At 40.6% G+C, this 26312-nt stretch overlaps 1 protein-coding gene across 1 annotated transcript; it reads left to right on the top strand.

Annotated features, from left to right (window-relative positions):
* Positions 18045 to 24660, top strand: RFK (riboflavin kinase). Its single transcript, XM_013965991.2, has 4 exons — positions 18045 to 18524; positions 19447 to 19598; positions 21688 to 21790; positions 22553 to 24660. Exons 1-4 carry the CDS (start codon positions 18443 to 18445, stop codon positions 22681 to 22683), a joined length of 468 nt encoding a protein of 155 aa, XP_013821445.1. The 5' UTR covers positions 18045 to 18442; the 3' UTR covers positions 22684 to 24660.

The raw sequence follows: 26312 nt of genomic DNA, 5'->3' as shown, positions 1-26312 counted from the left end.
TAGGTCTATAGCTCATTTTGAGTTAACGTATTTTGTTGGATCTATATCTAAGCCTTTCATTTTTGGTGATGCTAACATAAAGGGTAATGTGTTTTTTATTTCAAACTCTCCTTTGTTTTGGTATATGCACCATGTATCCTGCAACCTCATTTTAATCACTCAATTAATTGATTAGTGGACTTTTTTTCTCTCAGCACTTTAAGTATTTCATTTCACTCCCTTCCAGGTTGTATGCCTCTGAGGAGAAGTGGGATGTAATTTTTATTTTTTCTCCTCTATTGGTAAGATGTTTTTCCCTCTGGCTTCTTTGAAATTTCTTCTTTGTCTTTGATTTTCTGCAACTTGAACATGACCTAGTTCTTTTGACATTTACCTTGCCTGATGGTCTCAGCTTCCTGGGTCTGTGGTTTGGCGTCTAACATTAACTGGGGGAAACTCAATCACTATTGCTTCATATAGCTCTTCTGTTCCTTTCTTTCTTCTCCTCCTGTTAGCCTCATTAGGCACATATTACACCTTTTTAGTTGTCTCACTTCCCTTGGATGTTCTGTTCCAATTTTTTCAGGCCTTTTTCTCTTTACTTCTCAGTTTTTAAAGCTTCCACATATCTTCAAGCACAGAGATTCTTTCCTCAACCCATCAAAGGCATTCTTTATTTCTGTTACAGTTTTTCTTGAGCTCTAGCATTTCTTTTTATTTTCAGAATTTCCATCTGTCTTCTTACATTGCCTGCCTATTCTTGCATGCTGTCTACTATTTCTATTACAGCCCCTAGCATATGAATGGTAGTTGTTTTATGGATAGATTCACAGTGAGAGAATTCTAACATTTCTGCTTTATCTGGGTCTGGTTCTGATGCTTGGTCTAGTTCTCCCAACTGTGTTTTTTGCCTTTTAGTATACACTGCAAGTTTTTTGTTGAAAGTCAAGTTTGGTACACTGAATTTTAACAACTGCTATAAATAAGCCTTTGGGCTTCCCAGGTGGCTCAGGGGTAAAGAACCCACCTGCCAATGCAGGAGATGTGGGTCCGATCCCTGGGTCAGGCAGAATCCCTGGAGAAGTAAATGGCAACCCACTCCAGTCTTCTTGCCTGGGAAATACCACGGTCAGAGGAGCCCGGCTGCTATAGTCCATGGGGTTGCAAAAGAGTCAGACATGATTTAGTGACTAAACAACAACTTAGATGAGCCTTTAGTGCTGTGACAGCAAACTGCGGGGAAGGGGAAGCCCTTTGCTTAGGTCTCTGGTCTCTTGATGAGCCAGTACCAATGGCACGTGACCTTCACAGGTGCCTCTTAGTTTTTTCCCAACCTTAGGTCGGGCAGGATGTCTGGAGGGGGATGGAGCTGAGTATTTTCTTTCACTCAGATCAGTTAGACTCTGATAAAACTCAATAAGTTAGGCCTTTGATAAAGTCGTTTCCCTGAAGGGCAGAATTTCTCAGAAGAACGAAACGCTATGTTGTGTTTGAAATGGTTACTTTCCCTTCACCCTGCTGAAAGCCCAAGGAGATTTTCCTCTGGTATTTACTGTGAGCACCTTCCTAGTAGAGCTCCAGGCAGACTTGTAAGCATTGAACATCCATTAATTCACCAATTACAGCTCAGATTTTCCTAACCTGGCAATAATTCCATGAAGGTTTCTGCTCCACTGAGTTGTATCTCCCTAATTTCTCTTTCCATTTTGGGGAGCAGTCATTTGCCCTGTGAACTCAGTTTTCTGACAGGTCTAAGAAGACTTGTTTATTCTTCAGTTTGTTCACATTTTTACTTGTTGGTCAAATGGAGTGGTGACTTCTAAACTATATGCATGCCAGACCAGAACCTACATTCCCTTTCATGATCCAGTATTCCTATAAACAAAAGGAAAATGTGATTTTGGAACCACCGAACATGTCTCAGGACCCAGTAGAGCATGGGTTCTCCTGCCTTGACACAGAAAGCATTCAATGAGAGGCAGAGTGACAGGTGAGGAAAGAGTTTACAGTAATCTAAAGAGACTGCATACTATATAATTTCAACTATATGACATCTGGAAAAGGCAAGCCATGGAGATTATATTAAAAAAAAAAATCAATTGCAGACTTCCCTGGTGGTCCATTGGTTAAGGATCCATCTGCCAGTGCAGGGGACTTGGATTCGATTCCTGCTCTGGGAAGATTCCACATACCACGGGGCCACTAAGCCTGTGTGCCCCAACTGCTGAGCCCATACTCTAGAGCCCCTTTGCTCTGCGACAAGAGAAGCCACCACACTGAGGAGCCCGCGCACAGGAACTAGAGAGGCCCCCGCTGCTTGCTGCAGCTAGACAAAGCCTGAGCACAGAAACCAAAACCCAGCACAGCCAAAAAGAAGTACATTTTACAAAATGTTGTTTAAAAAGATGAGTTGCCAGGAAGCACAATATAGGGAGGAATGAATAGATAGAGCACAGAGGATTTGGGGCAGTGAAACTATTCTGTATGACAATAAAATGGTAGATAACACATCATTACACATTTGTTAAAAAGCACAGAATGGAAAATGCCAAGAGTGAACCTGAAAGCAACATGAACTTTGTGTGAAAATTATGTCAGTGCACGTTCATCCATTTTAAGAACTGGACCACTCTGGTGACGGATGTTGATTGAGGGGAAGCTGTGCACACAGGGAATCAGGGATGTATGAAAACTGCTCAAATTTGCTATGAAACTAAAACCAAAAAAAAAAGTCTTAAAATTAAAGTCTAACTAAAAGAAAAACAACAACAACCACCAATGCTGGCAAAACAGAGTTCACTAGCTGGTTAGGCTATCTATTCCTGCAGAACAAATTACCCAAAACTTAATGACAAAACACTTGAAAAAATTATTGATTTATGGCCTCATCAACACATATGAGATCTTAGGTCCCTGACCAGAATCAAATCTACATGCACTGCAATGGAAGCACAGAGTCAACCACTGGACCATCATCAAATCCCAACATTGTTTACTTTTCATGATTCTTTGGGTTGCCTGGGGCTTAACTGGATATTTCTTCTTCTGGGATCTCAGCTGTGGCTGAAATGTCCATGATGTATTAAGGTCTCTCTTCATACAGCTCTCTCACTGGCAAGGAGGCTGCTGTACTCTTGATACGGGTAGCTTCTAATAGAACATTCAAAGCATGTGAAGTGAATGCTGTAGATTTCTTTGCATCTATTCTGTGAAGCTACAGAGCATCACTTCTGCCTAATTCTACTTGTCAAAATTACAGATTCAGGCCAGTTTATAGGGAGGGGAAATGGCTTCTGCCTCTCCATCGAAGGAGTGGCAAAGAATTTGTGAACATTTAAAAACTACCATGCTATCTTTTATTCAGCTGGTGACCACTTTTCAATCTGAATCACCCTGCGTAGGTATGCTCCTTTGTCTTCAAAGTATAGCCATAGTCCATGATGAAAACAACACGGTGAATTAGAGAAATTTTCTGTATAGAAATGTTTCATACTGGGAAGAAAAAAAATGGCAGATTTAGAAATTTCATAGGCAGATTTAGGAATTTCATATCTTAACTGTGAAAAAGGAAACACCAGTAATTTTAGAGACTAACTTAAATAATTAAATATGTAATTAGGCTTCGTAACATTGATATTTTTAACTTGATTGTCACATGGTGAAGCTATCATGAAGTTGAGAGAAATCAAGATAGGGGGCTCTCATTGGAGATAGAATGGCCATGTTTATGATGAGTAAATCCTGCCTTAAAAAAGAAAGTTTTCTAGGAATTCCCTGGAGGTCCAGTGGAATTAGGATTCCATGCTTCCACTGCCAGGGCTATGGGGAGCTCAGATCCCACAATCTGTGCTGCAGAAAAAAAAAAAAAAAGGAAGTTTTCTGAAAAGAAGTGAAAATGTATCTCCACAATCTGAGAAGTATTTACTAATTATTCTGAAAATATTCCAGTGCCCCAGAAATTTTTTCTTACCTTTCTTTCTAGAAATTTTAGCATCTCTTTTACCCCAGGGCTTCTCTGATGGCTCAGATGGTACAGAATCTGCCTGCAGCGCAGGAGACATGGGTTCGATCCCTGGGTCCAGAAGATCCCCTGGAGAAAGGCTTGGCAACCCACTCCAGTATTCTTGCCTGAAGAATCCCATAGACTGAGGAGCCTGGTGAGCTATAGTCCATGGGTTGCAAAGACTCGGACATGATTGAGCAACTAACAATTTCATTTTCTCCTATATCATAGTCACACCAAATATATAATTTAAAACATTTCTTTTTAATGGGAAAGAAGCCTGTATTCTGCCAATGAATAATTCTGGCTTCTCTTCCATGTTATTCTTCTTAGTGAATTCAAATGGAGCTTCAAAACTTATAAACTTTTCAAATTAGAACAATTGATTCTCAAATACCCTCATGATTGAGGAGAGTTCAAAGGTCCTTCCTTAACAAAGAACCAAATCCAAGTGCAGGGGACAGGAAGTCAAAGTCTTCTGCTGAGGGTAGAATTCTCCTGTGACTAGTAGTGTCTGAAATGAACACGATTACTTCACTTTTGAATTTCTGCTGGCATTTCTAATTGCAAGTATCAGAGAAATAATAAAAAACAAAGTGGTAATGTGCCACCTTGTGGATGCACATGGAATGGAACGATTGTAGGATTTTTTTTCCCCATGATGAGAATTTAACATTGTATTTTTATGATTTTTCCAATTATATAAGCAATAATGGTTCAGTGCGAAAACTCAGAAAAGCATAAAGAAAGTGGATGCCTGACTATTCAGTTCAGTTGCTCAGTCGTGTCTGACTCTTTGCAACCCCATAAACCGCAGCACACCAGGCATCCAACTCCCAGAGTTTACCCAAACTCACGTCCATTGAGTCGGTGATGCCAGTCAATCATTTCATCCTCTGTCGTCCCATTCTCCTCCTGCCCTCAATCTTTCCCTAGTGAGTATATTTTTTCAAATATATGAAAAAAATTAGTAATTATCCCAATCTTGACTTGGAAGATGCTCTCCTGAAGCAGCACAATGAAAGAGTGAATGAATGAATGAATTTTTTAAAATCTGATTTTTAAGGTCAGCTGCTGCCCAGCCTGATATTAGGCTCTTATCTTCCAGAAATATTATTAATTCTATTTGGGCAGAAAGTTGATGAAATTTTCTTTACATTCTGTGTGAAAGTGGAAGTGTTGGTTGCTCAGTTGTGTCCAACTATTTGTGACTCCATGGTCTGTGCATGCAATTCTCCAGGCAAAATACTGGAGTGGGTGGCCATTCCCTTCTCCAGGGGATCTTCCCAACCCCGGGATCAAACCCTGGTCTTCTGCATTGTAGGCGGATTCTTTACTGTCTGAGCCACCAGAGAAGCCATTGCATTCTGAAGGTGATAGCAATTATCTGTTAGTACTATTGACAACTCTCTGTCTCCATGTGTGAGGGGCATCACCATCAACCACAACATGTGTTTCATCATGGGTTATTATAGGATGGTTGAATATAGAAGAATGTCTCCAAGTCTACTGGAGACAGTAGACTCCCTCAGAAAGGGTGATCTTAGGTCCATAGCCATCAGAGGTGGATGGCTCCACAGAATTCTAGAGATTCTTCATGTTCTTCTGGATTTAGCAAGTTTCAGGCTCTTGGTCTGTCCCCTTTTCTGCAAAATAATACTGTTAGACAAGATTAATAAATTTCAAGCTGTGTGTTTTAGTTTTATTATAATATATATTTATGAACTTAGTTCATATAATATTTTTCTTATAACATATTGATACTTTCTGGATGTAGCATGTTATAAAAATGTATACAGTAATATGAACCAAATTTGGAGATATTCGAGATTGTCAATGCATTAATGTTTCCTCACTGAAAAAACTTACAATATAAAATCGGTCAAACAGGAGATGGCAAGAGTGAACATTGATATTTTAGGAATCAGTGAACTCAAATGGACTGGAAAGGGTGAATTTAACTCAGATGACCATTATATCTACTACTGTGGGCAAGAATCCCTTAGAAGAAATAGAGTAGCCATCACAGTCAACAAAAGAGTGTGAAATGCAGTACTTGGATGCAATCTCAAAAATGACTGATCTCTGTTCATTTTCAAGGCAAACCATTCAATATCACAGCAATCCAAGTCTATCCCCCGACCAGTAATGCTGAAGAAGCTGAAGTTGAGTGGTTCTGTGAAGACCTACAAGACCTTTTAGAACTAACACCCCAAAAAGATGTTCTTTTCATTATAGGGGACTGGAATGCAAAAGTAGGAAGTCAAGAGGTACCTGGAGTAACAGGCAAATTTGGCCTTGGAGTACGGAATGAAGCAGGGCAAAGGCTAATAGAGTTTTGTCAAGAGAACTCACTGGACATAGCAAACACCCTCTTCCAACAACACAAGAGAGAACTCTACACATGGACATCACCAGATGGTCAACACCAAAATCAGATTAATTATATTCTTTGTAGCCAAAGATGGAGAAGCTCTATACAGTCAGCAAAAACAAGACCAGGAGCTGACTGTGGCACAGATCATAAACTCTTTATTGCCAAATTCTGACTTAAATTGGAGAAAGTAGGGAAACCATTAGACCATTCAGGTATGACCTAAATCAAATCCCTTACAATTATACAGCAGAAGTGAGAAATAGATTTAAGGGACTAGATCTGATAGACAGAGTGCCTGATGAACTATAGACAGAGGTTTGTGACATTTTACAGGAGACAGGGATTAATACCATCCCTAAGAAAAAGAAATGCAAAAAAGCAAAATGGCTGTCTGGGGAGGCCTTACAAATAGCTATGAAAAAAAGAGAAGCAAAAAGCAGAGAAAAGGAAAGATATACCCATTGAATGCAGAGTTCCAAAGAATAGCAAGGAGAGAGAAGAAAGCCTTCCTTAGTGATCAGAGGAAACCAATAGAATGGGAAACAGAGAGGAAAACAATAGAATGGGAAAGACCAGAGATCATTTCAAAAAATTTTTAGAGATACCAAGGGAACATTTCAGGCAAAGATGGGCTCAGTAAAGGACAGAAATGGTATGGGCCTAACAGAAGCAGAAGATATTAAAAAGAGGTGGCAAGAATACACAGAAAAACTGTACAAAAAAGATCTTCACAACCCAGATATCACGATGGTGTGATCACTGACCTAGAGCCAGATATTCTGGAATGTGAAGTCAAGCAGGCCTTAGAAAGCATAGCTACGAGCAAAGCTAGCAGAGGTGATGAAATTCCAGCTGAGCTGTTTCAAACCCTAAAAGATGATGCTGTGAAAGTGCTGCACTCCATAAACCAGCAAATTTGGAAAACTCACCAGTGGCCACAGGACTGGAAAAAAGTCAGTTTTCATTCCAATCCCAAAGAAAGACAATGCCAAAGAATGCTCAAACTACCGCACAATTGTACTCATCTTACACGCTAGCAAAGTAATCCTCAAAATTCTCCAAGCCAGGCTTCCACAGTATGTGAACCATGAACTTCCAGATGTTCAAGCTGGTTTTAGAAAAGGCAGAGGAACCAGAGATCAAATTTCTAACATCTACTGGATCATCAAAAAGCAAGAGAGTTCCAGGAAAATATCTATTTCTGCTTTATTGACTATGCCAAAGCCTCTGACTGTGTGGATCACAATAAACTGTGGAAAATTCTGAAAGAGATGGGAATACCAGACCACCTGACTTGCCTCTTGAGAAATCTCTAAGCAGGTCAGGAAGCAATAGGCAGACTGGACGTGGAACAACAGACAGGTTCCAAATAGGAAAAGGAGTGTGTCAAAGCTGTATATTGTCACCCTGCTTATTTAACTTATATGCAGAGTACATCATGAGAAACACTGGGCTGGATGAAGCACAAGCTGGAATCAAGATTGCCAGCTGGCAAAAATCTGGCTTAAAGCTCAACATTCAGAAAACTAAGATCATGGCATCCAGTCCCATCACTTCATGGCAAATAGATGGGGAAACAGTGGAAACAGTGTCAGACTTTATTTTTTGGGGCTCCAAAATCACTGCAGATGGTGACTGTAGCCATGAAATTAAAAGACGCTTACTCCTTGGAAGGAAAGTTAGGACCAACCTAGACAGCATATTAAAAAGCAGAGACATTACTTTGCCAATAAAGGTCCATCTAGCCAAGGCTATGGTTTTTCCAGTGGTCATGTATGGATGTGAGAGTTGGAATGTGAAGAAAGCTGAGCGCAGAATAATTGATGCTTTTGAACTGTGGTGTTGGAGAAAACTCTTGAGAGTCCCTTGGACTGCAAGGAGATCCAACCAGTCCATCTTAAAGGAAATCAGTCTTGAATATTCATTGGAAGGACTGATGTTGAAGCTGAAACTCTAATACTTTGGCCACCTGATGTGAAGAGCTGACTCATTTGAAAAGACCTGGCTGCTGGGAAAGACTGAGGGCAGGGAAAGAAGGGGACAACAGAGAATGAGATGGTTGGATGGCATCATCAACTCAATGGACATGAGTTTTAGTAAACTCCGGGAGTTAGTGATGGACCAGGAAGCCTGGCATGCTGCAGTCCATGGCGTCGCAGAGTTGGACAGGCCTAAGCGACTGAACTGGACTGATACTATAGAAAGTGAATTTTCTACATTTAAACTACAAAATACACTGGGGTGATACTTTTTTTTGCTTCATTTCTCTTTTATATTGGGGTTTCATGTGAGATCTTACATGTCTGTTTTCAAGAATGGCATTCTGAAGACATTTACACCTCAGCCAGCCCCTTTATGTATGATCAGGGCACTCAAGATGGTTGTTCTCTTGGTTTCTACGTTTCCTGCTCAACCAGTGCCTGCTTCACATATACCCCACTCACGCGACAGGCCTTTTTATATTTAGGTTCTGGCCAGTGATTGTTTCAATAGCTTTAGGTTGAATATCTCCACTAGGAGATCAAAGGGGCTGTGAGGGGTGTACCCCACCGCTGGTTTCCCTGGTAAACAATGAACCAACTGTTATCAGTTCCCCCTATAACTGGTAACCTCCCTCTCCCCACAAGGAGTGAAGGCTGGGGTGCTGGCCGCTCCAGGACCTTGCTTTAGTCATGCAAGTTTTCCCCATCCATTAAACCACTGAGTCTCTGAGGATGATTCCAGACTCTTTCCTTGGTCTTGAAGCTGGGCAAATACAGGGCTTGCAGGCCTGTTGGAGGCAGCCCAACACCCAATTATAATAAATTCGCTATAGCACATCAACAGGTATAGAGGAGAAATAATAATTTTCTGTTTACATTCAGGTTCTTGGCAGAGACCCCTCTGTAATAAAAGGCAGATTAAAATGAGAAAAACAAACAGAAGTTTACAAACATGGATAACTCCTGTATACGTGGGAGTTCTGGAGGTAAAGGGGGTAGGAAAGTTTCAGAGAAAAGGAGAAATTTGACAAGAGAATCAGCATGGGGGATTTTAGGGTAGAGTGGAGAGGTAGTTGGCATAGAAGTTAAGGCAGAAGTGGTCCTAACCACTGGACCACCAGCTTGCCTCAGTTAATCTTAAACACTTATTTTGCAGAGAGTAATTTTAATTTACTGATAATGTTGGGATGCTTTGAAATAAATGTTCCACTGAACTCTGGAAATTTTTGAGTTATTGTACTCCAGTTCAATTTTAAGAAAATTAACTTTGGAGATTTCAAAAATTCCCTATAGTGGTCACTGATACTCTAAATTGCCTTTGGTCATATTGGTCCATTTAGTTAGAAATATGCATGAAGAAGGGCCATGGATTTTAAACATAAAATTGGCCTGAGTCCCTATGTGTAGCTGCCCTCAAAATACTTACATAACTGGAAACTCCCATCCTAGAGATTTTTCCTTTAGAACAAAGGACAATTCTCAAATGACTTAAGCAACTTACAGCATAAATGGCTCAATTTAAATAGCTTGCAAGCTAACCCCAGCCAGTTTTAAGAAGACAGGTTGGTTTGGTGGGAGCCAGGCCAAAGACTTTTTTTCAGTCATCTCCAGAAGACAGCCATTCCAAAGGAATAGGTCAAATCTGAAAAATCCTGGCCATTCTTCAGAAACAGTTTCAGAGAAACGACCCCTGATCTCGATGAATGGCCAGGACTAGCCAGTTTCAGTGAATCAGTTTGATCACAAAGTCAGAGAAAAGTGCCAAATGAATACTCTAATATAGAACAAGGCCTTAACCAGAACAGAGAAACCTTTGAATATATCCTGAGTAAAACTTGGAGAGGTAAAACCCGAGTAAAGCAAAGAGGGCACAAACTCAGATCCAGGAGAAAAACCTTCAACTCGAGGGCCTGTGAGAAAGCAGTGAGTGGCACTGGCTCAACTATGGTCATCACAACTGTGTGCTCACCAGCCCCAGAGCTATCAGGAGTCTTTTTCTGGGGGCTGCACTGGGTCTTCCTTGCTGTGCACAGGCTTCCTCTAGTTGTGGCCTGGGCTACTCTTCGTTTTGGTGTGAGCGCATCTCTTTTTGCACAGCACAGGCTCTGGGACACACAGGCTTCAGCTGCTGCTGCACACGAGCTCAGTAGCTGAGTTCAAGGGCTCTACAGCACAGACTCAGTAGTTGTGATGCCTGGGGTTAGTTGCCCTGTGGCATGTGGGATCTTCCCAGGCCAGGGATTGAACCTGTGTCCCCTGCATTTGGCAGGCAGATTCTTAACCGCTGGATGGCCAGAGAAGCCCCATCAAAATTCTTTCGTGGTCTCCTGCTAGTCATAAAAATGTTGACTTGAAATGAATAGATTACTAGATACTTCTCCAGCAAAGATGGGTCTATTTGGGATTAGCAGAGAATTGTCTTTGGGGTTAGCAACCATTGTAAATCATGTACAAGTCCCCTACATAGAAAGGGAAGGAGAATGCTTTTATAGAGAGGAAGAGGAATTTTGGAAAAATAAAAGTGTTAGGCACTCAGTCATGTCCAACTCTTTGCAACCACATGGATTGTAGCTCACTAGACTCCTCTGTCCATGAAATTCTCCAGGCAAGAATAACGGAGTGGGTTGCCATTCCCTTCTCCAGGGGATCTTCCCTACCCAGGGATTGAACCGGGTCTCCTGCATTGCAGAGAGATTCTTTACCGTCCAAGCCACCAGGGAAGCCTATATAGCAAATAAAGAGTCTATGGCTTTTTTTTGGCTGAGTTCTTTCCAGGGAAGGAGTCTTCCTGTTAAGCTCTGCTATCTGCCCAGAGATAGGGTTCCTTCCCTGTTATGGTCTTCCAACTCTATTTGAGGTTTCTGTTTAATTTTTTATACTTCTAAGTTTTGCAATTCTGAACGAAGCTACTATAAACATATAAACATAAATGTGCAGGGTTTGTGTGGATATAAGTTTTCAACTCATTGGATAAATACCAAAACTGTTGGATCATACAGGAAGAATATGTTCACCTTTGTAAGAAACTGCCAAACTGTCTTCCAAAGTGGCTGTACCATTTTGCTTTCCTAGCAGCAATGAATGAAAGTTCCTGAAGTTCCACAACCTTGTCAGCATTTAGTATTGTCCCTGTTTGGGGTTTTAGCCATTCTAATGGGTAGTGGTATCTCACTGTTGTTTTAATTTGTAATTCATTAATGACATATGATGTTGCATGTCTTCAAATATGTACTTGACATCTTTACACATTCTTTGGTGAGGTGTCTGTCCAGACTATTTGTCTATTTTTAAAAACTGGGTTGTTTGTTTTCTTATTGCTGAGTTTTAAGAGTTCTTCAAATTCATTTTTAATTGTTTATTGTTTAATTATGGTGGGCCCTCTCTTTTTCCTTCACAAGTCTGTCTAGTTCTGCTCCCACTTGATTCCCCACTGTGCTCTTTCTTCCTGTTGGAAGTAAACTCAACAGCAGAGAAGTACGCTTTTTGCCTATTGGCAGAGGAAATGATGCTGCCAGCGCAGGTCATAGGGCAAATCTAAAAGCATATTTCTAATATTTCTTTGGTTAAAGGTTTGGAGCTTCATAAAGACACACAGACACACACACTCTAGATTTACATCTGAAAATGCTGTAGCATATTTTTATAGTCAAAAGAGTGGGAAAAGCAATAAATCCGTTAGGTCAGGGGTCCCCAACCTCCGTGATCTAATGCCTGATGGTCTGAGGTGGAGCTTATGTAATGATAATAGAAACCAAGTGCACAGGTAGTGTAATGTGCGGAATCATCCTGAAACCATCTCCCTATCCCCGGGCTGTGGAAACTGTTTCTTCCACAAAACCAGTCCCTGGTGCCAAAAAGGTTGGAGATGGCTGCTTTAGGCTACAGAATAATCACCAGAGTTGTTTCAAGCATATTCTTTGGCCACTGACGTGGGGTGTGTGTGTGCAGGGGTGTCTCTGACTAGACTAGTCTGTAAAGTACTTGAGGGGAGTCCTTAGAGATAAAACCCAGATGGTAAATTGAAGGGGACCCTTGAAAGGCTATTTCATTCTGTTGTACCAGGGAGCCATTGAGGGCTATTGAGTAGCAGTGGAAAAGAGTTACTTTTGCTTTTCATATCCTGTGCTGATACCACAATATTTAGGCATAGTAATTGACATGTCAACAGTTTAAAAAATTGGAGCCCAAATGTCTCATCTTAGAAATTCTCCAAGTCTCCCTTTCCCTCTTTTTATTTTTTTATTTTTATTTTTTAAATTTTAAAATCTTTAATTCTTACATGCGTTCCCAAACATGAACCCCCCTCCCACCTCCCTCCCCACAACATCTCTCTGGGTCATCCCCATGCACCAGCCCCAAGCATGCTGCACCCTACGTCAGACATGGACTGGCGATTCAATTCTTACATGACAGTATACATGTTAGAATTCCCATTCTACCAAATCATCCCACCCTCTCCCTCTCCCTCTGAGTCCAAAAGTCCGTTATACACATCTGTGTCTTTTTTCCTGTCTTGCATACAGGGTCGTCATTGCCATCTTCCTAAATTCCATATATATGTGTTAGTATACTGTATTGGTGTTTTTCTTTCTGGCTTACTTCACTCTGTATAATTGGCTCCAGTTTCATCCATCTCATCAGAACTGATTCAAATGAATTCTTTTTAACGGCTGAGTAATACTCCATTGTGTATATGTACCACAGCTTGCTTATCCATTCATCTGCTGATGGACATCTAGCTTGTTTCCATGTCCTGGCTATTATAAACAGTGCTGCGATGAACATTGGGGTACATGTGTCTCTTTCAATTCTGGTTTCCTCAGTGTGTATGCCCAGCAGTGGGATTGCTGGGTCATAAGGTAGTTCTATTTGCAATTTTTTGAGGAATCTCCACACTGTTCTCCATAGTGGCTGTACTAGTTTGCATTCCCACCAACAGTGTAGGAGGGTTCCCTTTTCTCCACACCCTCTCCAGCATTTATTGCTTACAGATGTTTGGATCGCAGCCATTCTGACTGGTGTGAAGTGGTACCTCATTGTGGTTTTGATTTGCATTTCTCTAATAATGAGTGATGTTGAGCATCTTTTCATGTGTTTGTTAGCCATCTGTATGTCTTCTTTGGAGAAATGTCTATTTAGTTCATTGGCCCATTTTTTGATTGGGTCGTTTATTTTTCTGGAATTGAGCTGCAGAAGTTGCTTGTATATTTTTGAGATTAGTTGTTTGTCAGTTGCTTCATTTGCTATTATTTTCTCCCATTCAGAAGGCTGTCTTTTCACCTTGCTTATAGTTTCCTTTGTTGTGCAGAAGCTTTTAATTTTAATTAGATCCCATTTGTTTATTTTTGCTTTTATTTCCAGAATTCTGGGAGGTGGATCATAGGGGATCCTGCTGTGATTTATGTCTGAGAGTGTTTTGCCTATGTTCTCCTCTAAGAGTTTTATAGTTTCTGATCTTACATTTAGATCTTTAATCCATTTTGAGTTTATTTTTGTGTACAGTGTTAGAAAGTGATCTAGTTTCATTCTTTTACAAGTGGTTGACCAGTTTTCCCAGCACCACTTGTTAAAGAGATTGTCTTTACTCCATTAATGCTTTACTCCAAAGCTGATATGAGGGTTACGTGAAATACTGTCTGAAGTACTTATTACCCATTTCATTCTTAAGACCACGCCACCTCATTTAACCTGACTCATTTAATTATTTTACTTCACTTAATTGTCACACTTCTTGTAATGTTGAAGAATAGGACCCATCATATATGCTTTCTCAGGCTCTGATCTCTAGGCTTTTCTTTTTTTAATTAATTTATTTTTAACTGAAGGATAATTGCCTTACTAACATTGCGCTGGTTTCTACATGCATCAACATGAATCAGCCATAGGCATACATATGTCCCCTCCCTTTTGAACTTCTTGCCCACGTTCCATCCCATCCTATCACTGTAGTAGTCACAGAGACCCAGTTTGAGTTTCTGGAGTCATACAGCAAATTCCCACTGGCTATCTATTTTACATATGGTAATGTATCTGTTTCCATACTACTCTCTCCATTTGTCCCACCCTGTCCTTCCCCGACTGTGTCCACAAATCTGTTCTCTATGTCTGTATCTCCATTGCTGCCCTGCAGATCTGTTCATCAGTATCATCTTTTAGATTCCATATATATGTGCTAATATACCATACTTGTTTTCCTCTTTCTGACTTACTGTATTCTGTATACTAGGCTCTAGGTTAACCTACCTTATTAGAACTGACTCAAATGCATTCGTTTATGGTTGAGTAAAAATATCAATAACCTCAGATATGCAGATGACACCCTTATGGCAGAAAGTGAAGAAGAACTAAAGAGCCTCTTGATGAAGGTGAAAGAGGAGAGTGAAAAAGCTGGCTTAAAGCTCAACATTCAGAAAACTAAGATCATGGCATCTGGTCCCATCACTTCATGGCAAATAGATGGGGAAACAGTGGCTGATTTTATTTTTCTGGGCTCCAAAATCACTGCAGATGGTAATTGCAGCCATGAAATTAAAAGACGCTTACTCCTTGGAAGGAAAGTTAGGACCAACTTAGACAGCATATTGAATAGCAGAGACATTTCTTTGTCAACAAAGGTCTGTCTAGTCAAGGCTATGGGTTTTCCAGTGGTCATGTACGGATGTGAGAGTTGGACTATAAAGAAAGCTGAGTGCAGAAGAATTGATGCTTTTGAACTGTGGTGTTGGAGAAGACTCTTGAGAGTCCCTTGGACTACAAGGAGATCCAACCAGTCCATCCTAAAGGAAATCAGTCCTGAATATTCATTGAAAGGACTGATGCTGAAGCTGAAACTCCAATACTTTGGCCACCTGATGTGAAGAGCTGACTCATTTGAAAAGACCCTGATTCTGGGAAAGATTGAGGGCAGGAGGAGAAGGGGACGACAGAGGATGAGATGGTTGGATGGCATCACTGACTCACTGGACATGGGTTTGGGTGAACTCCATGAGTTGGTGATGGACAGAGAGGCCTGATGTGCTGAGATTCATGGGGTCACAAAGAGTCGGACACAACTGAGCAACTGAACTGAACTGAATATTCCACTGTATATATGTACCATTCATATCTATCCATTCATCTGTTGATGGAGACCTAGGTTGCCTCCAGGTCCTAGCTATTGCAAATAGTGCTGCAATGAACATTGGGCTACATGTGTCTTTTTCAATTATGGTTTTCTCAGGTTGCATGCCCAGTAGTGGAATTGTTGGGGTGTATGGTAGTTTTATTTCTAATTTTTAAAGGAATCTCCATACTGTCTTCCATAGTGGCTATATCAATTTACATTCCCACCAACAGTACAGGAAAATTCCCTTTTCTCCACACCTTCTCCAGCATTTATTGTTGCAGGCGTTTTGGTGATGGCCATTTTGACCGACATGAGGTGATATTTCATTGTAGCTTTGACTTGCATTTCTCTGATAATGAGCGATGTTGAGTATCTTTTCATGTGTTTATTAGCCATTTGTATGTCTTCTTTGGAGAAATGTCTGCTTAGGTCTTCTGCCCACTTTTTGATTGGGTTGTTTGTTTTTCTGGTATTGAGTTGCCTGAGCTGCTGTATTTCTAGGCTTTTCTTATATAGTGTATCACTGATAAAGATGCTCCTGCCATTGTTGCTGTTAGGCCAGGCAATTTGTTAAGTGCAGTGCATACATTATCTCACTTAAAACCCACAAAATTATTAATATTCTCATTTAGTTGATAAGAACACTGAGACTCAGACAGAGTATTTTGCCCAAAGTCACCCAGCAATTAAATGAGGCAGAGCCTGCATTCAAACCCTGGCTTATCTGGCTCTAGCTCCTACGCACTTCACCGTTAACTGCACAAAATGCCTTTTATATGTAGGCTTCTCCCTCTAGCAACTTTCCAAGCACTTTATCAGGACTTCATTGGCCTATTCACAGCACAGAATGCTATGTTATCAGGCTTCCCAATAGGTCTCCCCCACTAAACTGAGTCTTCTGAGGGCCAAGTCTTTGTCTCAGACACCTTTGTTCCCCAATCACCCTGTATTGTGCTTGGTGAACACTGGGCTCATCAATTCATTCCTTCTGCAGATACTTAACAAAATGTTTGCTATAAACCAGGTGCTATGCAGGAAGAGGAGAAAGGGACAACAGAGGATGAGATGTTTGAATGGCATTATTGACTCAGTGGACATGAGTTTAAGCAAACTCCAGGAGATGGTGAAGGGCAGGGAAGCCTAGCATGCTGCAGTCCACAGAGTCACAAAGAGTCGGACACAACTGAGTGACTGAATAAACAACAAAGGTGCTATGCTAGTGTTAGGGAAATAAAACAGTGATACCAACAAAGACCCCTCTGGTACTGTCAACTTAAAAAATATTCACAACCTAAAACCTGAGTTATGTTATGTTTGGTGGGAATTTTTAGGACTTCAAGACCAAAAGGCAGCATCTCAAGTAACCCTGAGAGAACTGCTCTGTGGAAGCGAGGGGTAGGGGAGTCAAGGTTATACAGAAGTTTTGCAACAACGGGCAGTCACTGCAAAGGTCAAAAGATTATTGTTAATGAAGGAAAACCAGGTATCTCAAGTTCATAAATTCAGTGCTTTTCTATGTATGAGACTATGCAAGAGTCTGAGCTCACTGAAATCATTCCTTTGATACGCACTTCAGCTATCTGGGGCCAATATGCTATAGTCTCACATCCTGCATTCCGTCAGCGCTCACCAGTAGGTAGTGGCTACAGTCTGATGGTTACTAGATGGCAAGTATCTTTCCTTCCAGAGTTCCCTCAGGGCTCACCAGCTCACTTTGGAGAGCTGTAATCTCTAATGATGTGACACCCTTTGTTTACTGATTTGGCGGGCAATAGCCCATTTCTCAGTACCAATATAGGGAGAAGATAATTGGAACACAAGGCAAGCACTATCAGTTACATACATGTAAGGTAAAATGAAAATGACTATAAAGTTTGGACAGAATTTCACACGTTTGTAGGGAAAAGTAAGAGAACAATTAAAACTTCTATCTCAAGAACAAGAGGATGTGTCTTGTGAGCAACCCAGAAACTATTTCCAGAGGTAAAGTTTACAGTTCCGAGAGTCTGAAGGCCCAGAAAATTGCAGTTCGGCAGAGATCAAGCCTTGTATCAAGCTTTTAAAGTTCCTCAGAGAGACCAGGAGATAAAGAGGGAGAGTGGGTAGACAGCTCTGTCCTTATCAAAAAAACTGCATCGCTGTAACCTTCCGCTCGTCTCTGGGATTGCAGGTTTACAGATCAGGGCACGCTCCTTGGAGCTTACATGCTAATATAACTTCAGATCGTGGACAAGTGGTCTAGAGTAGAGGATCACTTCCGGTAGGTAGTCGTGAAAACCCCAATGAAGAGGTGATTTCCGAGTTGAAATCTTTGAGGTTTATAAAGTGTTTAAAGAGCGACTGATTGATGAATGAAGAGCAATCTAGCAGTTGTCAAGGCGCTAAAGAAAGTTTCTCTTTGGCGTCAAATCATAATGAAAAGGAAAAGGGGGGAAGAAACACTTAGGAGTGTCCGAGAATAGTGCTTTTCACAGCCCTCAGGCTGAAAAAAATCCATCTCTGCCTCAGATCCCAACGCCAGGGATACACCACCTAAGGAAGGGCAAAGCAGCGTCTCCCCAGCTACGGCTGGGGGCGGGGCTACGTCTGGGGGCGGGGCTACGGAAGCCGAACGGGCGCCGGGGCCCTCAGCTGGAGCAGTGTGCGGAGGCCCGCGGCACTCGGTGGGCTGGGGTGCCTCCCGCGCCGGCCCGCCCCCACCGCGCTCCTCGCCCCACACCCGTACTTACTTCCGCGGTCGCCGGCTTCCCGGAGCCCACACGCAGCCTCTGAGTCATCCGGCATCTTCTGTTGGGTCAGCGGGCGTGAGGCTCTCGCGGCGGCGTGTAGTCCGTACCGCTCGGCCGTTGTGCGCCCGTCCGCTCGCCCGCCCGGCGGGCCGGCCGAGCTCCCTCACGTGTCCCCCGGCTGGTCCGGGGGGTCCGGGCACCGCCTCCACGGCGGCCCCGCCGGACTCGCGGTCGCGGCCGCAGCCGGAACCTGAAGCGGACGGCGTCATGAGGCACCTGCCATATTTCTGCCGCGGCCAAGTGGTGCGGGGCTTCGGCCGCGGCTCGAAGCAGTTGGGCATCCCTACAGGTGAGCGCAGGAGAGCGCGGAGTCCCCCCACCCGCCCTTGGCTGGGTCACCTGGGAGCGGAGCTGGGACGTCAGCCTGGGGAGCTCCAAGCTGGGTCGTGGGACTACGGGCAGAGATGACACTTTCCTCCACCCAGGTCCCGCTTTGTGAGGCAGAAGACCTTTGGTCGGGCTGATGGAGCGCGTCCTTGCTCGTGGCTCAGAGCTCACCCGGCTTGTGGGGTGGTGACCTCAGAAAGCTGAAGCTGAGTTTCAGGATCCCCCTTTCCCACCTCCCAGTTCAACTGTGATCAAGCCGCCAAGCGTGGTGCCTGTTTTGCCCTTTAGAAAATGTGGGCCAGATAGGCTAAATTCTTAAGCCAGCAATATGGTTTTCTTTCTTTAAATACGTTAGTAAATTGTGTCCAAATGACGACACAGGGACTTGAATGAGAATCTGGTATCATTTTGATCTTTCTACCTTAGTTCTCGTAGTCAGGACCTGAAGGTATGCTTAATCATCCTTAAAAGTACATTCCCGGACTGCCCTTAAGCCTGTTGAAGTAGTCTTTGAGCTTAGGGCCTAGGCTTGTGTATTTCAAATAATAGGAATCTTTTCAAGAGATTCTGAGCCTCTTTAAGAAAGACCAGGGCTAAAAATCCAGCTGTTCATGTATTTATTTTCTTCTCCTACTGTGAGACTTTACATTTTTTGATACACTTAGATAACTAACCTGGTACCTTACACACTTATACTCTGGTACTTTTTTCTAACCAGTTGGTATGAAGAAGAGAAAGAAATCCTAGCCAGAGTATGAAATGATGGTATTAATAGTCTTAGTCGGAGTCCTAGGAATCTTGTTTTATGATTTAGACTAGGCTTGCATGTGACTTTTATAAATATTGAATATGAAATGCTAAACAGCATATTTTCTTCTATTTAGCTAACTTTTCTGAACAAGTAGTAGATAATCTTCCAGCTGATATATCTACTGGCATTTATTATGGTTGGGCCAGTGTTGGAAACGGAGATGTCCATAAGATGGTGGTGAGCATAGGATGGAACCCATACTACAAGAATACTAAAAAATCCATGGTAAGAATTGTATTTCACTCCATAAATGAGGATGAGAAGATGATTTAGAGTAATATGCAGGTAGAACTCATCAGTGGTAATCTCAACAGTAATCCAGATTCTAGAATTTTGGCAGTGTATCAGAAGGGTTTAAAAGTGAAGTGTTTAGTTACTATTTGAATGGAATAACTTTTCCATCCTTTCACTTTCAAGCTGTTTGTGTCTTTGGATCTAAAGTGAGTCTCTTATAAAGAGGGTATAGTTGGATTTTGTATTTTTAACTATTCTGCTAATCTCTGACTTTTGGTTGGAGAGTTTAATCCATTTACATTTAAAGTAATTACTAGTAAGGAGGGACTTCTGCTATTTTACTTGTTTGTTTTTTTTTTTTTATTCCTTCCAGCTTTTTTGTCCATTGGTTCTTCGATTACTGACTTGTTTTAGCTGATTTTTTTTGTAACACATGTTGATCCCTTCTTAGTTCCTTCTGTATATTTTCTATAGATATTTTCTTTGTGGTTACCATGGGGACTGCATTTAACATCCTAAAGTTATAAAAATCCATTTTGAATTTATACCAAATTGGTAGTATACCAAAACTCACAGATAACATCATTGTGTACCCAATAACATAGATTAGTAAATTTTATAAATTATGGAGAAAATAGAAAGTGGAATCACAAACCAAAACTACAGTAATTAAATTTTTTATAACTGCCTGTGTATTTACCCTTACTAGAAACAAAAGTGAAATAAAGTTGAGTTTGCCACAGTTAATGTAGGTCATTTACCCTTTAATTGCTCACTCTGTTAGGGCTTTCTAGGAGGCACAGTGGTAAAGAATCTACCTGCAATGCAGGATACCCAGGTTCAGTCCCTGAGTTGGGAAGATTCCCTGGAGGAGGAAATGGCAACCCACTCCAGTATTCTTGCCTGGATAATCCCTTGGACAGAGGAGAATGGCAGGCTGTAGTCCATGGGGTCACGAAGAGTCGGGAATGACTTCAGCGACTGAGCACGCTTAGGTGAACTGGTAAGGGAGAACTGCTTACTCTCTGAATGGTGCTTTCTGATAAAATTGCAGAATGATGCTTTTTCTCCTCTTTCAACCCCCTTTGAGGGTATACATATTTTCCTGTTCTTATCATCAAATTTACACAGCTTAAGTGCTTAATCTTCTAGATATGGCTGAATCTTTTGGTCATCTAAATTTCATTCTCTTTGAAGGGTTTATAGAAATGTGTCACAGTTGAAAAGCTGACTGAAAAAGTACTGGTGTAAGCAGTAGAAGTGGTTCAGGACTACTGACCATTATGCTCAATGGTCCTCTTATTTTTCAGGATTAAGGGTGTGTTGGCGTAGATAAAGAAAAGAATTGATGAAAGAACACAAAATATTTTTCTGTGGAGTGAGGGAGGAAATGAAAGGGAGGGGAGGCTATCCCATGACTAATTTTTTTCTTATTTAGCTACCCAGATAACAGAACTGTTATTACAGAGCCAGTTAAGGAGTGCCTTCTGTAGTTAGGAGAAATTCAGTTTTCCATTGGTAGGAGGTTCATTTTAGAGTTTTCCTTTTTCCTTTTCTTTGCTGATAACAGATGTACATGATGTACCTGTTAAAGTCTTTATTTACTCCTTTTTTAAAAAATGGGATTGTCTGTCTTAATGACTGAAAGAAGTTCTTAATATATTCTGGATCCAGTTCTTTTGTTGGAACTATGTATGACAAATGTCTACTGTGTTGCTTTTTTTTTTTTTTTAATTTGATTAATGGAATGGTGTCTTTTGAGGAAGAGTTTCTTTGCTTATTGCCTCTTTGGTGTATTTGTTCAGTTTTTCCCTCTTAATAAGAGTCTCATTTTGTTGCATGTTAACTTTTTCTAAAAACAGCAAATCACACCGGATTTGTGGGATAGCATCTACCTTACTCAGTTATAATGTTTGCCTGTAAGGACAGGGTCAAGAACAGGAGCAATGGAAGAGTTTAGGAAAAACTGCATGTATATTTTAACCTGTCTTTAAAAATTTAAGGAAGGTTGATTCTTTCATTTCAGTGACCCCACCATAAAAATAAAGATATATTCAATTTTAACATCTTTTAACTGTAGGAAACTCATATCATGCATACTTTCAAAGAGGACTTCTATGGGGAAATCCTCAAAGTGGCCATCGTTGGCTACCTCAGACCAGAAAAGGACTTTGATTCTTTAGGTAAGTTCTTTTTTAGATCTTCTTAGATATTGCTGCAGCCCCTTTTACTGCTTCTCCTAATAATAATCACGGCAGGACAGATTGTATTTGAGCATGTAATATGCCAGGCCTTGTTTTAAGAGCCTTACATGAATCAACTCACTTTATCCCCATAACAACCACATGAAGTATTACGTAGTCTATTTTGCAGGTGAGGAAATTGTTAGAAAGGTTAAGTAGTTTGCCTGGGGTAACATAGTAAGTGATGCAATCTAGATTCAAACTGACTCTCTCTCTCCAACAGTATGAAGTTAATGAAATATATTTCCTTTTGTATTTTAAGAACAAGTAGGAATTGATATTGTGAATAATGGGTGCTTAGCAGTACTTGAAATGTACGAAACAGTAAATCAGAACATTTAAACTAATTGGTGCTGAGTATCTCATTGTAGTGTGATAGTTTTAATTCTAATGTAGAGTTTCTTTTACAAGTGTAAATACTGAAGAGAATTGATAGTGTTTGTTTCTTTCATTTAATATATGACTTGTACCTTTTTGCTAATGCCTTTCTCTAAGTAATTGCAAGACGATTAGGGACATCCTTTATGTACCATTGACTTTTACTTAAGTCTAGAAGAAAGGATGAAACAGACATTACTGGGCATCTACCCTGTGCCAGGGACACTGCCAGCTTCTAAGATTTAAGGAGAAGCTGAACAAAGAAGTAGTAAAAAGCACAGCAGCAGTTTTTCATTATCTTTACCTGGTATATTCTCTCCGCAGAGTCACTTATTTCAGCAATTCAAGGTGATATCGAAGAAGCTAAGAAACGACTAGATTTACCAGAACATTTGAAACTCAAAGAAGACAAATTCTTCCAGGTTCCTAAAAGCAAGATAATGAATGGCCACTGATGGAAAAATCACCTTATTTATTCATTCACTGTTTTCTAATATTTTACTGCTCATAACTCTGCAGTCTTATCTTGGTTATATTTTAAAAAACAAACATTTTCCTACAGCTGTGAATTAGTTTAAATAGTGCAATGTAGTTACCATACTATGTTCCAACTGTTCAATTAAACCCATCATGTCACAGTACTAAAAAAGTTTATTTTAAAAATAATCAAGATTTTTATGTTGTATGTTGATTAAAATATACCACTAGAAAGGTCTTAAGTGTCTTATAATGGAAATGAAATATGTATAAATATGGGTAACAGGCAGGTCATTAGTTTGAGATGAGAACAATAATTCTCATGGTAAAATTCTAGCATCTGTGTACTTGTATAGCATGCTCTGCTGATCAGAAAGCTTATAAAAGTAACTGTATTAAGCAGAGGTTTGACAGTTTATTATAAACTTAAGGGGAAAATCCAGACTTCATATTTTTTATATTTTGGGCATTTATGTATTATTAAAGACATGAAGACTGGTGAAATTTCACTTTAATTAGTCATTTCCTTTAAGGCCTCAAATCATTGTACTGTGTTCCATTTTTCGTTGCAGCTGCCTCAGTTCTAATTAGTCTAGACTCCCTGCCTTTTATTTGTTTTTCTTTTAAAACAGTAAAATGAGTGTTTTTCTTATCTCTAGGTCTCATTTTTGTGTTGTATAGCACTTCTTTCTTTTTAAGAGTAGATATTCTTCATCATTTTTCTTTAACCTTTGTTTCCTGTAACCAATAGTCAACATCAGTTTTTCCATTTACAAAATGTAGAGTTTCATCTGCCTCTGTATCTGCCATTCCACCCCTTCACTATATGAACAGTGGTGAAGTTGCATCTCTCTTGCATTTAAGAAAAAACACCCCCAAACTTCATCTCTAGGTTTTCTCAAAGTTTAAATGAACACAAAGCCGTTCATTTATATATACCAGTTTCTTAACATAAGATACTTATTTCCCCTCCACCAGAGAAAAAAACTTACTTAAAAGCACTATGAAGTAGAAAGTTACTCATTTTTAATGTGATTATATGTTCCTGAGCAAATATAAACTGTTGTAGTTGTGTGCACACAATGTAATTTAAGGCTAAAGAGTGCTTGTGGTTGGGGGGAAGGCATAAGTAATAAAGTTTCAGTTAAATAATGTTCATGCTATGCATTTCTTCCTCCTGCTGACTACTAGGAAATGATTTTTAGCCACTCAAGACTTCTGTTTATATTAGCAGAACCAAAACAGATATTTGGGATATTTAGGAAGTTGAGACTACAGATTATTTTGGTTTTTGTAGCACATTGTAATATGGTCCACTTTAACACAAGGTTTGGGGAGGGGGTTGGGGGCATAAGTATCTAAATGGTAATTTTAAAGATAACTCATTATAAAATCATTTTCTCCTAATCTGCATAAATGAGAGAACTAATTAGAACAAAGCTGTTTATATAATATTTGGAGAAACATCTAAAGCTAATGTTGGAGAAGGGAGAACCATGAGTAAAAGCAGTTGGATTGTTTTTCATTTTGATGTATGAATTTATGGCAAACAATGTAGTCTGTGTCTTTTTCGTTTCTTTATAGAAATACTTAGATGTAATTTAATGTTAGAAATCCTGTACTTGATAGAAGCCTTGATTATCAATGACTCTTTGAAACACAGTTAAAAACAACATGGAAAGTGTAAAAAACATTTGTGGTTGAATAGCTTGCTGCTGGTTATGTCTTCATTAAGTGTGAAAATTGTTTGATATTATCACCTTATGTCTTGTTAAATAACTTGCTTTTGAAAATCATATAGTGTGTGGTTTAGAAGTTAGTTAATAGTGTCTACTTTTTTTAAAATTTTATATTAAGTATTTATACATTATAAGAAATTGCAGTAGGGCCTTTTTCAATTAGTCAGTGTTTTCAGGCCTTGAAATAAATCTTGACCAAGTGATGTTTCTTCTTTTTCTCTGTGTCAGTTTGAATCTTTTACTTTGTCTGTGTGAATTCCTGATCTGTTGGTTGATGGTTATTGGTTACTGTAAGGTTGTTCAGTTCAGTTCAGTTGCTCAGTTGTGTCCGACTCTTTGTGACCCCATGAATCGCAGCACGCCAGGCCTCCCTGTCCATCACCAACTCCCGGAGTTCACTCAGACTCCTGTCCATCGAGTCTGTGATGCCATCCAGCCATCTCATTGTCTGTCGTCCCCTTCTCCTGCCCTCAATCCCTCCCAGCATCAGAGTTTTTTCCAATGAGTCAACTCTTTGCATGAGGTGGCCACAGTACTGGAGTTTCAGCTTTAGCATCATTCCTTCCAAAGAAATCCCAGGGTTGATCTCCTTGCAGTCCAAGGGACTCTCAAGAGTCTTCTCCAACACCACAGTTCAAAAGCATCAATTCTTCGGCGCTCAGCCTTCACAGTCCAACTCTCACATCTATACATGACTACTGGAAAAACCATAGCCTTGACTAGACGGACCTTAGTCAGCAAAATAATGTCTCTGCTTTTGAATATGCCATCATAACTTTTCTTCCAAGGAGGAAGCGTCTTTTAATTTCACGGCTGCAGTCACCATCTGCAGTGATTTTGGAGCCCCCCAAAATAAAGTCTGACATTGTTTCCACTGTTTCCCCATCTATTTCCCATGAAGTGATGGGACCAGATGCCATGGTCTTCATTTTCTGAATGTTGAGCTTTAAGCCAACTTTTTCACTCTCCACTTTCACTTTCATCAAGAGGCTTTTTAGTTCCTCTTCACTTTCTGCCATAAGGGTGGTGTCATCTGCATATTTGAGGTTAGATGCCCTGAATAGTGACTTACAGGCAACAGTTACAGGGAGAACCTGGCGAGCAGCAGTGGCTCTACAACCAGAGGCCTTGCCTTTAAGGGGCCCTGTAAGTAGGTCTGGATGCTTCCCTGAGGGCTCAGCAGTAAAGAATCTACCTGCAGTGCAGGAGACATGAGTTCAATCCTGGGTTGGAAAGATCCCTTGGAAGAGGAAATGGCAACCCACTCCAGTATTCTTGCCTAGAAAATCCCATGGACAGAGGAGCCTAGTGGGCTACAGTCTGTGGGGTTGGAAAGTCTGATGCGACTGAGCACGCACGCACTCAAACAGGTCTGAGTATCTTTCTATATCTCCTGCTTCAGAACGATTCTGTAACTCTCATGGCTTGCCACTAACCCCACAGCAGTGAACTGGGACTCTTGTCTATCTCTACTATATGCAGAAATTCACAGATGCTCTTTCAACACTTGATCACCAGTGCTGTCAATTATGAAGGCTTAAAGGCTTGCAGTTAGGGCTGTTAACATGGTTCTGATCAGGGAAATGTAAGCAGTAGTCTACTTGGAATTTATGAGGACAGCTCCGCTTTCCCTGGTGAAAGTGCTAGCCTTTTCCTTTCCTTCTCTTCCTTGGAAAACGGACAGGAGCTGATAAAGGAGAACCAATCTGACCTTCAGGAACTGAACTAGGAAATAAATCTACCTTGTAGAAAGAGATGCCATCATAAGCAAGAGTTTGCAAAAACAAAGTTACAAAATAAACTCTACAAAGATGATGAATATAGGGATTATCAGATACTGAACTTGAAATCATTGTTAAAGAAGAGTG

This window comes from Capra hircus, chromosome 8, assembly GCF_001704415.2.
Source record: "Capra hircus breed San Clemente chromosome 8, ASM170441v1, whole genome shotgun sequence".
Lineage (NCBI taxonomy): Eukaryota > Metazoa > Chordata > Mammalia > Artiodactyla > Bovidae > Capra > Capra hircus.
Note: the sequence above shows the minus strand (reverse complement) of the source record. Positions and strands in the feature narration are given on the sequence as shown.